The sequence below is a fragment of the Vigna radiata genome, chromosome 8 (genome assembly GCF_000741045.1).
Source record: "Vigna radiata var. radiata cultivar VC1973A chromosome 8, Vradiata_ver6, whole genome shotgun sequence".
NCBI classification, from domain to species: Eukaryota; Viridiplantae; Streptophyta; class Magnoliopsida; order Fabales; family Fabaceae; genus Vigna; species Vigna radiata.
In genome coordinates, this window is record NC_028358.1 from 32,031,511 (window position 1) to 32,046,529 (window position 15,019).

Consider the following 15,019-nt stretch of genomic DNA (forward strand, 5'->3'; position numbering starts at 1 on the left):
AAAAAATGTACACAAGTAGTGAAAAAAATATCCTTTATCAATATTATAAATATAGATTATAGATAATATTTTCTTTTTCTTTTCTTTTTGTAAAAATTATAAAGGTAATATGATTTCTAAATACCCACCCACCCCCCAAACTCCATGAATGGGGTCTACTTGGACAATTGAAGTTTTATTTTTCCTCGGCGGCGCACAGTTACCAAATAATCCCATATCAAAATGTTTAAAAGACCCAATTAATCATCAAACTGAAACTTTATTAGCTTTCCTATCTGTGGATTAAGATATTCCCCTAAAACAGATAACATAAAAGAAAAACAGTGTTTTTTTATTAATTATCTAAAGAAAGGTAGATTTTGAAAATAATGGATAATTTTTATTGAATATTTTTTATTAAGAAGCAGCATTTGACACAAGATTAAAATGACAGGGCAGTGAATTGCATGATTTCTACTACCACCATTTGACCTATTGGTGTGGAGTAAAAGAAATTATTGTAGCTTAATAAAAAGACATGAGAAAGTGGGCAAGGTGCCCGTATGTGATCTGAACTATATTTCAGATCATATGTACAGCAGCTACATTCGATACAAATCAAGTAGGGATCAAAGCTAAAATCTGTGTTTTGATTCTTCCCATGCACATTTGAATTTCTCTATAAATAGGAAGGTTTTGAGGACAGCATGGATGCAGGCTGCTAACTGCAGAATCTAATATCTGAGCCACATCAGCTGGAGGGTATTGCCGTTCAGTACAAGTCTGCAAGTCAAAAGAATATTCCTGTTTAGTTAGCAAGATTTCTTCAATAAAATTGAAATCTTTAGAAAAAAAGAAAAAGAGAAAAACAAGCTTGGCCAAATCAATAATTATATACAAAATAATCACAGAAAAGAATACAAAACAGTGTTTATAAGGAGGAAAAGACTAAAACATGGTATTCTAGTAGGTAAGAGTTTTTTTATCAAGTAATTCCCAACTATAGATAACCAATGTAGGTTTCTCAATGTGGTGAAAGGGAAAAAAAACAAGACTATAAACATTTATTAGTAGTTGAAAGGCAAGGTGCGGACGCAAATGTTAGATGCAAAATTCTGAATTTGCCGCCAGTACTTAGTATAACAAGGAACTCATTGTGTTTAGAATATAACTCGGGAAATTACCTGAATCATGATTAATGTAGCAACACATGAAGTGATAAGATCTGACGGAAGTTCAGTATCAAATTTGTCAGAATAATTATGTACTTTTGCACCAGATGGATCGTTAATTATAGACTCTGATACACTGCAAGTTGAATTATTAACATGACAAAAACTGCCATTTGTGTTCACTTGCTCTTGAGACCTGATCACAGGTAATCTAGACTTGGAGGCCAATTGCTGATGATTAATAGAATCCAAAGCTTGCCCAATCTTCACGAACGCATCTTCACCTTCCTTTGTCAAAGACAAAGCCTGAATTATAGCATCGAAAAGGGTCAAAAGTTCTCACAAAAATTAGAGCTAGAGAAAATACTTGAATGATGCTGTATTATATAACATGTTTCACTACAGTTTAGAGTTACCATTACATCTGACTTTCGTCAAATATGGCTTTTAAAGATCTGTGGCTAAGCCAAACAAGAAATCGTCGTTTTTAAATTGTAACTAGTGATGCAATGCTGGATCAAGAACAGTGGGGAGAAAACTTATACAAAAACTATTCAATGTAAAGTTCATAACAATAAATACAAAAATATAGAGATGGGCAGTGACAGAAGATCCATAGAAAGGACATACCTTAAATGCGGCATCTACCATTGCATGTGCCCTTGACCTGGATCCTTTAATAATTTGAACAACAGTTGACCCAAGCTCTTGTGTAAGAGAACCATCCAACATACTGGGAAGATCATCATGAACACTAAAACCTGTTTGTGGCTTCATCCATGGTGGCAGAGAGTTTCCTCTGTAGGTATTGCGCTGCCTCAGTTGTAACATTGCATCAGAAACCTGTAAGTTACAACCAATCAAAATTTGGTTCTAGATTAATGCAGACGTTGTAATGAAAGAAATAATCCATTGGAAGCCACATGCCTGCCCACTGGCTTCCTTTAGCTCTACCAGTACCGTGGCATAATGCTTCTTGAAAACCTCAGAATCGTTTAAGCATTCTATGCCATTTTGGTTTTCCAATATATCGCTATTTGAACTTCGAAGCTCCATCAACAATGTCTCCTGTAAGAGCAGCCAGCCAAAAAGTAGGTACAAGTTCACCCATAGCAAGGTAAATTTACGTATAGGATAGACTAGCACAATTAATATTAAGAAAATAACATATTGATAATAATTGTCTACGTCAAAAAGTATAAACCTTTTTATCTAGAGCTCGCTTTAGTTCAGAAAGTGCATGTATGTCAGCTTCCCTAGCTTGATGGTGTGTTACTTTACATGGTTGAACACAACCTGCTTGTGCACAGAAGTTATCCATGGTAGCAACCGTAGCCTGGGCAAAAACATTATTAACAACCGTGCAAATTAAAAAATAAAATCTTTTGCTTATTGAGAAAAGTATTGGACTGGTAAATTCGTCCAGTTAACAACAGAATATTTGTGAATGTTTGTCCACTATTCAAAAGGCATAGTAAAATAACTGGCACCAATCATCAAAAGTAAAAACTATGAAACTCTACCATCAACTGCTCAAGCTTATTTTAACACCGTTATAAAGTCATCTGTTAACAGATGATTAAATGTTGAACTTTTCAAGTAGCAACTATGACAGTTAAACTCCTTGAATAAGTGAAAATACATGAAGATAGTTGAATCAAATTGAACCTAAATTATAATGTCAGTATTTGAATGTATAAAACAAAAGGGTAAGCACCAAATTGAGGCTTAATATCAATACATTGATACGTGTTAGCAATCTAACCTTTCCATGCATTACTAAAGCACTTGATGAAGTATGTACCTTCAAAGGTGAGGAATGATTTTCGCACCCCCCAAAATTTGAATTTCCATTAATATGTGGCTCTATAGGGATAAAAGATCCTTTTCTGTCATCAATATGCCTCCTCAGAGCTTCTGGCATATTATCTAATGGATTGAAAGGCATACAATCAATGTCCTGAACCAAAAATCCACTCATCAAAAACAAGAAGACGAGAACCAAGTTCATGCTTCAAAATGTCAACCTAATTTATTCAACTGGAAGAAAAATCTTTAATTAAGCCTTTCCTTATTTATTTACAGCATGTGGCACAAGAAAACCATTTATATATTTCATAAATACCAAACCAATTTCCTTCATTTGGAGTTGCCAAAATGTGACCTGTAGAACACAGAATGTCTTGAAATCGACCTATTGAAAAATGCAAGGCTGCCTTTAATACACACATTGGGACCTTTCCCTAGACACTCTGCATTGCAGGAGCCTTACAGCACAAGGTAGTTTTTTTCTATAGTTTATTACGATGGCACGCATGTATGGTTCAACTTATTTTAAGGAAACGATGCCCTTTTCGGATCAACCAAAGAAAGCTTTTGGAAAAACAAAGGAAAAGAAAATTTTCCCCCATAAACGGAAACAAATGTGCCACATACTGATTGAAATGTCCTATGGAAGAACGGCCATAACATTCAAAAAGCAGCATGATAATAAGAAATCACATTACCATTACAAACTCAACACCTAATTCAGGACGGTCAAACTGAATCCTGCACTTGTCATAATCAACAGTAAGCACGCTACCATCATGAATCTCTCTTGTTTTTGGATGAATAGCAATTACTCTCTGCCCAACACATAATGGTCTAGCTAAATCAGTTGGAAGTCCATCCCTAATACCAGTTCGCAGTTCAGCATAATGCTTTCTCACTGATTCCCGATACTCTGCAAGTTTTTGCCTTTCATCATGAAGAAAATGTTCAGAAAGCCGCCGAGGTTTTCCAAGGGAACTGCCAAAAACAAGTACAGTACGGCAATTTAAAATAAATCCTAAATTGATCACAAGGTTTAGCAGAAGATCATAAAAACCTTAACTGAATTTCATACCCTCTTACAACACTCCACTCAACACGAGTTAACCTTGGGATATTCCCTAGTCCAACATGATTTAAGTATTCCATCAATTCCCTTTTGGCAAACCATGGATAATCAATTGCACTATAAAACCATTCAAAAATAAACCATCTGCGAACCATATTAGATGACAAGCAACTGGAAAGCTTTTCCTGCAAGTTATAAAACAAAAATATTATTTCTACAAAATATTGAAGTCCCTCAAAGAATCAAAGCACGCATTCAATTTAAATTAAAACAAAAGTTGTACCTTTAAATCAGTGTGCTTGTTAGCTTGACTTTTCAATATGAAATCAGAAGACTTTTGCTTAGCAGAGGAAGTTCTCTGTAAATTCATCTTCCGCCTACTTCGTTTAGTTGGTAAACTAACTTCGTTCAAAAGTGGAATTTCTGTTGGTACTGTCTCTTTCTGATCAATACACAAGGAACTCTCTGATGATTTAACGGTCTTCAATTGCTTTGGTAGGGTAAAAACCTGATCACCATGTTTTCCTTTAACTACTGGTTTTTTCTCATCATCTAAAGCCTACAGGCACACATAACTTTGATGAGTAGAATATTTCCTAGCATTTTCCAAGATCCGGAAATAAAATAACTTCTACAACAATTGGACACATTATTATATATTACAAAAGAAAATATAAAAATTGGATTTTCTAGCTTCACATGAATGTGATTTAATGTTTTCTTCTGATGCTTTTTTGTATCTATATCAATATAAACAAGATGAGCATATCTAACGATACCAAACTTCACGTGGCTATCCACCAATGAATTTCTTTAAATAACTAATTGTGCTTATACATCAATGAATTGCAGGGCACAAGAAATGAACATCACACTTAATGTGGCTTAACATACAGAAAACTATGGACCTATATTAGTGGGCAAAACAGAAAATTCATGCTGAAGCTAGCCAACAATTAAACCTCAATTAAAATTGCACCCAAACACTCCAAGTGACTGACTGGCTACTGATTTTATAACATATATATGTGGTGAATGTGGTCCTGGAAATATCGGTATTTTCCCTCTGTTTCGAATGCATAAACTCTTTAATATTCCTAGCCAGGCCACACCTCAAGCATGCCCGGTTGGGTCACACTTCCAGCCACACCCAAATTAAATACAATGCCACTTTGAAGAATAAGAAAAAGGTTGAGTTGAATGTTTTATCGAGTGAAAACTTAAAAATGGCGCTTTAATCAAGAATTCCAGATCACCAATCACAGACCCAGTAACTAAAGTGATATCCCATTCACATATGAAACTTTCCTATCATGCTTTGGAGGGTGGGGGATGAGGGATTTACTCCATGAAAACGTAGGCAGGAATACAAATTGAAACCCATAAAAACAATGAAAATGTTAGGAAACAACCCATTAATAAGGTCTATATCAGAAAATGGCATAGGCATTTAATAACCAATGTAACAGACTGACCTGCACAGCTACAAGTGATTTACAAAAGGAAACTTGAGTGATTTATCCAAACCAATAAAAGGAAAGCATGTACAAAAGTTGACCTATATAGTTACAACAAAGGAGTTAGGAAGAAGAAAAAAATGTACGAAAAGTTGAGAAGCCAGCAAGGGTCTCCCAAACACCCTGTACTACCTTTCGTTTATGTAGTTGTGGTTCTGGTACTGCCATCAATTGGTACCAGAATTAAAAGAATAAGAAAAATTACCCCAGTTCAGAGTGTTTTGATCCAGTTTCTAACAAAACATACTTTGATGTGAAGTTAAATCTGACCAGAACTAAATCAAACTAGTTTTAAACATTTGTAAACCTTAAACACATAGAATGCACAATTCCTGAAACTATTTTTAAAACTGACTAGGTTATCCATACTATATTAATACTCAAGCAACATTCTATCACTTCAAAGGGAAAACTAAAATTTTAATAACATTATACTTGCTTCGAAAACTGCAGAGGTTTACATATATAGTCCAGAAAAGAAATTACTTGCATACCTCATCTTTCAAGGGACCACTTGGACAAGAATCAAGCTTTGCATTTGCAACCTACAGCCAAACAAAACCTTCCCTCACTAATTGAGTTGTTACAAAATGTTACTAAATTGACAATTTGAAGACTCAACAACAGAGACAAACAGACCAGAATTAATTGGATCAGAAAAAAAATTGACAATGCATAGAAAATCTATCATGATGGTCAGAAAACATTATTCCGCATGGCAATAACAATATGAAAAGTGTCATGGCAACTATAACTTGTGTACGACACATTGGCCTTGTAAGAGGCATGGCCTAATCAGCCAAAAAAATAAATAAATAATCATCACAGCTAGACTATCAGACACCCTACACATGTTTATAGCAATCTTCAACCTTAGTTAGCTTTAGCTTAAGGGGAAAAGTGAAATATCTCTAATGTCAATATTATATTAAAGTCATCATAGGATTATTTCTTAAGATATTGTCTTAGTTTGCACATATTTTAGAAAGTACAGCATGATTCTGCACATGATATAGTGTTGATTGGGAAATCAAGAGAAGCGATTAACTCTAAAATTGAGCTTTGGAAAAAGACTCTGGAATGAAAGGGTTTTTCTTTTGTAAGAGTAACAGAGTATATGTATTGCAATTTCAATAAGAAACAAGAAAAGAATGAGCCGAATGTAAAAATGGGAGAAAATGTCTGTTAGTAACAGATCTCAAATTAGGAGTTTATGTAAGAAGAGATAGGAAGGGATTGGGCCCAAAAAGCTTAAAGTTCAGTAATTGGTAAAGTCAGTAGTATACAGTAAGAAGGAGGAGAAGATATGATGATATGAGGGTTTGAGACAGGTATTATTTGGTTGTAAGGGAGAATCAGGCTCCTGAATTCCAGTAAAACATTCTTCAATCATTTTACTGCAGTAGGGATATTTTGATCCCAACTAAGTGAATAAAATAAAGATCTCTTATTGCTTCTGTACTTTCTATTATATTCAATTCTTTCCACACCACAATTTTTTAAAAGTTTAATATCTAAAGAGCAAAATTCAAAACTTAAAGGAAAACTATCTAATTGTCATATAAGAAACAAACTAGGAGGTTAAAATGGAGAGTAAAGGAAAGAAGGGTTATTTGTGATTGCAAGGTACCTACCAAGCACAAAGGAATGTTTATTACAGTGATATGCATCCAGTTATACTCTGATAATAAATGTTGAACTTTAAAGGAACAAGATCAAAAGGAAGGAGTAGCATAAATGAGAATGTTAAGGTGGGTGCATGGCATTCAAGAAAGAACAAGATACAAAAGGATGTATATAATGATATACTGGTCTAACACCGAGGTAAAGAATAATAGAAAAAAAAAAAAAAAAAAAAAGGTAGTCTGCAAATGTGCTATTTCTAGTCTTATGAAAAGGAAAAGGGAAAGATCAAGTAAGCCATTGGAGGAAGCTGTTAAGAGGAATTTTGTAGTGAGTAATATCTCAGAATTTGATATTCAATAAAGTCCTACGGTATTATGCAATCCTTGTAATCAACCTCCCTTAGATAAGGGTTTTGTTCTTGTTGTTTTTCATGTCTTCTAATATTTTGTGATTCACTTTTAATTTTATTGGAATAATTAGTATCAACAAGGATGAGTATTTAGAATTTATTAACACATTATGTTTCATTGAGGATACAGTGGCATTTATTTTCAAAACTTCTAAAATAATTTTAAACAATTAATTTCAGGAATATTCTTGTGAAAAAGCTAGAGCACCATAATTGTTTTCTAGAATGATTGGCATGCTTGGTGACACCTAGCAAGGTGATTGATCCCTGGCTCTATCCCAATATCCATAGCAGGGTGATATAACAATAGTATTTGTTTTAAGGCTAGAAGTTGATATTATTCAAAAAGCTGTTAAGTTTCTACAACAACATTTCTTTTATTAATCCAATTCCTTACAAGAGAAAATATTTTTTTGACTAGAAATCAGTTTTGAAAAGAAAAAAGTAATAAATTCAAAAACAGACTCTATATAAAACATGTTCAATAAAGCATGCAAAAAATATATTTACCTTGGAAACCACAGACTTCCGCTTTCTTTTCCATGTTGTATCAGCAAAAGGAAGTTGTTCTTTTGATTCAGAAAGCACGTTCGTGTCCTTTGTTGATTCCTTTCCAAGCTTGGACTTTTTGGAGGTTGAAACCTCAATTTCAGGCACTACACTGTGTTTAAGTTTATGTCTCTTATGGCTTGTTAATGTTTCTTCAGGTAGAGCGGACTTACTATCTTTATCAGCAGAAATCCTGTCTCCCTTCAATTGGATAGATGATTCTAGATGGGCAAGGGGGAAACAATAAAAAGAAAAGAAAAAGACATTAGATTTGTCTGATAAAGAAACTAATTTTATTTTTAAATCTCAATAATGATTACAACAACAAACATGATCTAGGGCAGAAACAAAATTTACATTCCAGGCTGAGCGTTTGACTTGAATAAGTGAAAAAGGCAGTTCAAATAACACATTTTACATTTCTTTTTGAAGTGTCATTTAAGGTTCTGTTGGAAAAAGCAATAAACTTTCTTGATCTTAGTACATATTAGTAAGTTTTTTTTTTTTTTTTAATTTACCGCTTTCATTTCTATATCACAATAAATGCATATATACAATATAATATGAGAGTAGGTGAAAAGTACAGGTATAAACGAAATGAGTTATTGAGGTTATCTTGAACTTCAAAAAATAACAGTAAACAAACAAAAATCTTTCGAAAATTTAACAGCCAAAGAGAAACAGAGGAAATATGAAATGAGGAGCTAAACTTTAAAGTGCAGCTAATAACATTCAAGATGGACCAAAATAAGGTAAATCAATCTTAACTGATACTGAATACAGAGAGAAAGAAAAACTGTATGATTGAATTTCTGAATATTGAAATGTGAATACTAGTCAGTTTGCATAGTTTATAGATGCCTTTTGTACAACTGTAGCTCTACCTGTAAACTACTTAACTACTTTGTACAGCTGTCAGTTCCTATAAAGCTACTGGTAAATCATATCTACAAATACATCTACTCATCTTTTTTAAAAGTGTGATACACAATAAAAATGTTCAGTTCATGTTTAATTCTCTCTCTCTCTCTCTCTCTCTCTACTTTCTGAACAGTTTCTCGAAGAGAATGATTACAAAAAAGGGCACTAATCAGTGCACCAGAAGTGTATTTGAAGTGTCTAGCAGAAAACTATATACACGAGGTGACAACTGTGACAGTTATTAATGTCATGATACCAGTTATAATTGTCCAACAGAACTAAACAAAAAAGAATGACATATCCTACAACTGTGCAATAGTGTTGAATGTGAAAACACTAAAGTTTGGATTCTTTTTTGTATGGTTTAGATATTGCTCTGTGGCACATGCATGCAAAAGGCTCTTACAATTATCTTCTATCGAGGGTAAATATATCACTTTATACTTACCAGAATCTATTGTAGATATTGGCATCATTAGAGACAGGTCTGCCAAAGTTTGCAACGCATTCAACGCAGGGGTTTCATCTGTCAAATGAAGTAATTAAATATTGCAAGTTCAAAGATGAAAAGGAAAAGTCAATTTCACAGAAGTCCAACCTCACCTTGACCCAAGGCCAAGAGGGGCAAGGAACTAAAAGTCGCACAAATATTGCATACGTGTCTAGTGACAGAATTACCTCCAAAGAAGAGTTTCTTGTTTCGTTTCCTCCCACCTTTTGGAGAGATTTTTTCAAGCTTTTCATTAGTAACCTCAATATCAACCATTTCCTTTAGTGAGCAACTAAGCCCTTCTTCAGTGCCACTACATGCTTCCCCACCATCATCAAGCTGATGGTTTCCCACGTTTTTCACTCTCTCTTTCTTTCTGTAAAATTTCCCCCCCTTCTGAAGAACTTCAACTGTTCCTGTGCCTTCCATATCCATCAATGAACTATTATCTCTTGCATATTCTCCATTGTCAGCTCCCCTGCTTTCTATACTACCGTCTAATAACTCTTCATCCACTGAAAGATTGTGTAACTTGGCACGAGCTGTCTCTGACAGTTGCTGCTAGTTGACAAATTGTAAAATAATAACATTTTCAAAATAGAATGTATGGAACACAAGCATATCATTCACAAATATTACCATTCCATTCTATTGTAACATGCAAAGTTTGAAGTAATAATAATACAGCCAACAAATACAAGATAATGGAAGAAAAGGGCATTGAACAGTTAATACCTTTCTTTCCCAACGAAGGACAGGTGAGGGTTTTGGCTCTGCTCTTCTACATGTTGATTGAGAAACTTGGGGAGATCCTCCTCTTTGTGCAGCCTCGGTTAAGGCCAAAGCTACCACATGTGCAACTTCATCATCATTAGCATCAGTAGTTGACTTTAGGCTTCTTCTATAAGGCGAAACATAATTTTCTGTATAATCCTTCTTATAAGAATAAGAAACTGGAACACGAGGAGTCCGTTTACCAACAGCATGAGGCACAATACCTGATTAATTGAATAATCGTTAATACTGAAATCCAGTGCAGAATATTTTGCATAACATGATTAAAAGGAATGTGGGCAAGATTAAGAATTTAGAATAGCCAATGATGTTACTATATAAATAGTCAATGATGTTTCTACCTGCACATTTTGTACCATTAGAAATGAACTGGAAAAGGAGGGGCAGTTCCAGAAATGTTTAAAGCATTATCTAAAATTCAATTTAGATGAATGGCAGCAGCAAGGATTGAACACTTGGCCACTTGATTGTAAAAGGCTTTGATAACACGTCATAGATCAACTCTCCTAAAAACTTAAGCTATTACGTAAAGAAACTACTTGATGAATTTAATATCTAGCAAGTGACCTTCTACTAGCATAAAAATAAAGTCCATAAACCTATATTAAATCTGTCATAAGAATCCTTATTGGAGTTTTTGTATAATATGGAAGAACTTTGCTGGTATCCATTGGTTACATAACCACTAGTCTACTACTTTCCGGTTGCAAGGATTAAAACCACAGTAACTGTCACCTGGGTGGAACAAAAAACAATTTGTAGAAAGGCAAACCAAAAATGGTTCTCTGTATGAGGAAAGAACAGATGAAGTGGTACCACAATGGGTATTTTACCATCTAAGCGTCTCTTCTTCAGTAAAGAGAGGCAACCATCACTGGCAGCAATTGAATGAGACTGATCTTTAGAGACACTAAGCTGAACTTTTTCCCGCTTTCGTTTTACAAATTTCCGAGATCCTAGTGCATCATTGCTCTCCATTTCACTGTCGCTCTCTTCCTGTCAAATTTGAGTCAAGAAAATGACAACTCACAAATGCATAGTCAAAGCCAATATAACATACCATGAGGGAGGGAGCAAGAAAAAAAGGTGTAACTAGACAAAGAAGAACAGCTTACACAAATATTAATATGTTCCAATAAATATAAAGACAAATGCAAATTCAAAAGTGAGCATGAAATGAAATACATGAATTGTAACATCGCAATGGAAAAAGAAATTGAAAGATTATAATATAACAAGGGATGCCAGGGCAAATAATGAGAACAGGATTTTGATTAAGTTTTCAATATGATAGTTTCCACCTTCTTTCTAGCAAAACATATCTACTAAAAAAAGCAACTTTGAACTTACCAGCACATTGTAGTGATCAGTCATCATTGCTATGAGGCCAACAACAGAAGCCGTGCCCTCTGGCAGAGAGAGGTATGCCTGTAGATTACAACTTGTAGTTTCAATTAAACTTACAAAAGATCTACACAACATTAATAAATCAATTTGTGATAGCTAGAAGCAAGAACTTGTACATAAGCAAGGACCTAAGCATGTCAACTAGCCTTATGGGGGCATAACTATTACAATTTCGTGGACTGACAGCCATAGCTTGATATCACATAACGTCCCAGTTAAAAATGGTGAAGAAAATAAGGGTAGAGTAAGATGGAGCAAAAGAAGAGGAAGAACAAAAGTCTTAAGTTCCATTGGCAGATTCAACATATATTGTCATCTAAGCTTGTAGTCAACTCAGTTACACCAAAAAACCACGCACATAAAGAAAAAATCTTAAACAAAAGGTAGAATGTTCATAAGAAAAATGAATTATGACTACAGATTAGGGCTCAATAATATTGATTTACCCGATTCATATTGTAAAGAGCTTCTACCATTTCAGTGGTTCTATTTCGTACAACACCAGCCACCTGGAAATCGAAATAAAGAACAGAGAACTGTAACAAAAATTCTACCTGTAATTGACATGATAATGATAGAGAAAAGGAAAGAACAAGCCCAATTGCCCTCGAATATCCTAATAAACAAGCAGGATGGTGAGAGAAAAAATGACCACAACAAAAGCACACCTTCTTCCAGTCTTTCCCATACATTCTATATGCTTCATAGAATCGCTCTAGTTCCTCCTTGCTCCACTGAGATCCCAGTTTATCAGTCAACTTTTTCTTCTGTGCAAATGGCACACATTAACAAGGATTCAAAATTTCAAGGCTAAAACAATTGTTGAAATCTTGTTTTATGTTCACATACTTAGGTAGACAAGAACCACTGTGTATGATAGATGAATACTCAAAATTTGGTTAAATATCAATATCCGATTTCAAATACTTATATGATATGCTTTGGATATGTATTTTTAGCATAGACCTATTTTCTCTGTGAGTGTGTGTGTATTTTGTGAATACCCACACCATCCTTAAAAACCTGTGATTCAAAAAGTAAAGTTACACATTCAAGTCATATTCTCTCTGATTCCCTCCTTCAAAGCATAATCTGAATCTTGTAGTATTTATTCTTAAAAATCATCACACAAAACAGCAAACAATCAAAATTAAATTTGTATTTCATATAATATATACAGCCATCTCATGTCACAATTTTCAAAAAAAAAATTATATGTGTATCAAGTCTTACCATATACTTGTATTGGTACCTGTGCAACATAGGTTACAACTTTTCAAGTGAAATGCGAAAAAACTAACACCAATATTCTGAAACCCAAGAACTGCCACTTTGGGCTGTTTGTAAAACTATTCTGAAAAATAATACCAAGCAGGATGAAGTATTGTATTTATGTATTTTAATTCATGTGTGTCCTACTACATCTAGTTTCAGAATGAAAAAATCATCTGATCATGACGTACCCGTTGCTTGTTTTTATTTGAATTAACTCCATCTTTCTCAGGAGAAACATCATTTGAACTTGAAATCCGCTTATTAACACTTCTAGATTTCCTTGTTGGTGCCATTGAGCCCTTATGTCGTTGAACCCAAAACCAAAGCCACAATCAACAATGTTAGTCTAGTTCAAACTCCACTATTGAACTAATCAATAATGCAATAGAAACAACAATAATTCAAGTCAAGACAGAAGCTTAGATCAGTGCAAGTTCTTTTTGTGGAATAATGAACATCAACTTCTCAACCAAATACAATTAGAACCCAAAAGTTCAATTGCTTCACACCAGGCAGTCAAACTTTTCAGAAGAAAAAAAGTCAAGAAACACAGACACTTAGATCATATTGCTACTCTTTTTAATTAAGAAAGCAAAGAACAAACCAAATAAGGAAATTACAGTTATTTGCCCCACCCACCACCCTAGGAGAGCCTAACATCAGTTAAGTCTTAACTGACAGCAAACTAACACATTTACGGCAGATCCACAATGCACCTGTTTTCAAACAAGTAGGACAGACGGCAAATTACAGCAAATTGAAATCGTTGCAAGCTAAACACAACTATTTAGCAACAAAGATCTGCATCTTCCAAGCTGAACTGACAATCACATTGAATTTTGCAATTAACAATATGCTTCCAACACATTCAAATCGTCCCGATAAAACCTTTCCCGTAAACTATCTCAAATATTCTAAATAAAAGAAATAGAACTGCAGATTCAAATTTTCAAAAGAAACAAATTCAATAATCAGACAACGGCAACCAGCTTGTTTCTTCAGAAAAAGAGAAAAAGAAAAAGCAAAGGGGAACGGCGAAAGCAAGAATGAGGAATGGCGAATGTAAACGGACAAATTACTTCTAATTAACAAAAAAAATTATTTTCCATTCCGAATTCAAACCCTAGATTACAGATCGGAAAGATAAAACAGAGAAAATGGTTCCATGACACTCACGGCTCTCATAGGGTTCCGATTCCCGCTGAAGCACGATGGAAGAAGAGGAAAACGAGAGTGGCAGGGTTTACACGGAAAGAGATAAAGAGTTACGCATTGCCGCGAAACTTGAATAAAACGAGGGCATTAACCAATAGGATTTTTCGCTCTCCGCATCACCCACCAGCACGGTCGAGGAGGGAGAATACGGATTTGTGTCATCATATCATACACCCTACACGTCAGCAGTTACCTTTCCATCAATGATTCATATTATGCGTTCCACTGGGGATGCATAGTTTTCGTTAGTACCCGATTATATTTGAAATTTTGGAAGAGAATCTTGCACATGTTTCCCGTCATTTTCTATAAATTTGAATTGAGTTTTAATTTATGGTTGGTGTAAAAACAGTAAAAAGATGTATTTCATCTTATTTTTGTGTATATATTTTTTAATTTAATTTTTTAAGTAATATTTTTTTATTAAAAAAAATATTTTACTAATTTTATTTGTAATCAATACTTTAGATATTTAATTCTTTTTATTTGAATTTTTTAATTAAAATAATTATATATTACAAAAAATATTTATTAATTATTTATAATAAAATAATGAAAATAATTTATTTTGTATTTATAATCAAAATAATAACTTCTTATTTGTTATTTATTATAAAAAAAATTATCACACGTGCATATACACTAATTTATAATAACAATTAAGTTAATTTATTCTATTTTATCTTATTGGTTAAGGATGAGTAAATTATACTATTGCACACAGATTGTGTTTGTTTTTTTAATGTTAATAAATAATAGCAACTTCTTTGAAAATATATAAAG

The 15,019-nt window shown here is 33.8% G+C and overlaps 1 protein-coding gene across 5 annotated transcripts; it reads right to left on the reverse strand.

Annotated features, from left to right (window-relative positions):
- Nucleotides 1-375: 375 nt before the first annotated feature.
- LOC106772268 (protein ALWAYS EARLY 1) lies at nt 376-14,450 on the reverse strand. Of its 5 annotated transcripts, none has more exons than XM_022785185.1 (20): nt 14,198-14,450; nt 13,210-13,320; nt 12,415-12,510; nt 12,193-12,255; nt 11,690-11,767; nt 11,173-11,335; nt 10,280-10,542; nt 9,733-10,105; nt 9,503-9,580; nt 8,095-8,354; nt 6,044-6,094; nt 4,316-4,591; nt 4,039-4,217; nt 3,659-3,941; nt 2,917-3,111; nt 2,356-2,487; nt 2,079-2,219; nt 1,782-1,994; nt 1,164-1,457; nt 376-762 (listed from the first exon to the last, which is right to left on the reverse strand). In XM_022785185.1, exons 1-20 carry the CDS (start codon nt 14,204-14,206, stop codon nt 598-600), a joined length of 3,423 nt encoding a protein of 1,140 aa, XP_022640906.1. In that variant the 5' UTR covers nt 14,207-14,450; the 3' UTR covers nt 376-597. The 5 variants fall into 5 exon arrangements, with proteins under 5 accessions (XP_022640906.1, XP_022640907.1, XP_022640904.1 ...); XM_022785186.1 differs by having other exon boundaries at nt 2,112-2,219; nt 12,415-12,513; XM_022785183.1 differs by having other exon boundaries at nt 12,415-12,513; nt 14,198-14,449.
- Nucleotides 14,451-15,019: the final 569 nt, after the last annotated feature.

What these genes read in the sequence shown, in the direction of transcription:
- LOC106772268 (XM_022785183.1), bottom strand. An exon ending in CAAGAAACTCTTCTTTGGAG is followed by an intron (nt 9,581 to 9,732) that starts GTAATTCTGTCA and finishes TTCATTTGACAG; the next exon opens with ATGAAACCCCTGCGTTGAAT. An exon ending in TGGTAGATGCCGCATTTAAG is followed by an intron (nt 1,458 to 1,781) that starts GTATGTCCTTTC and finishes GCTATAATTCAG; the next exon opens with GCTTTGTCTTTGACAAAGGA.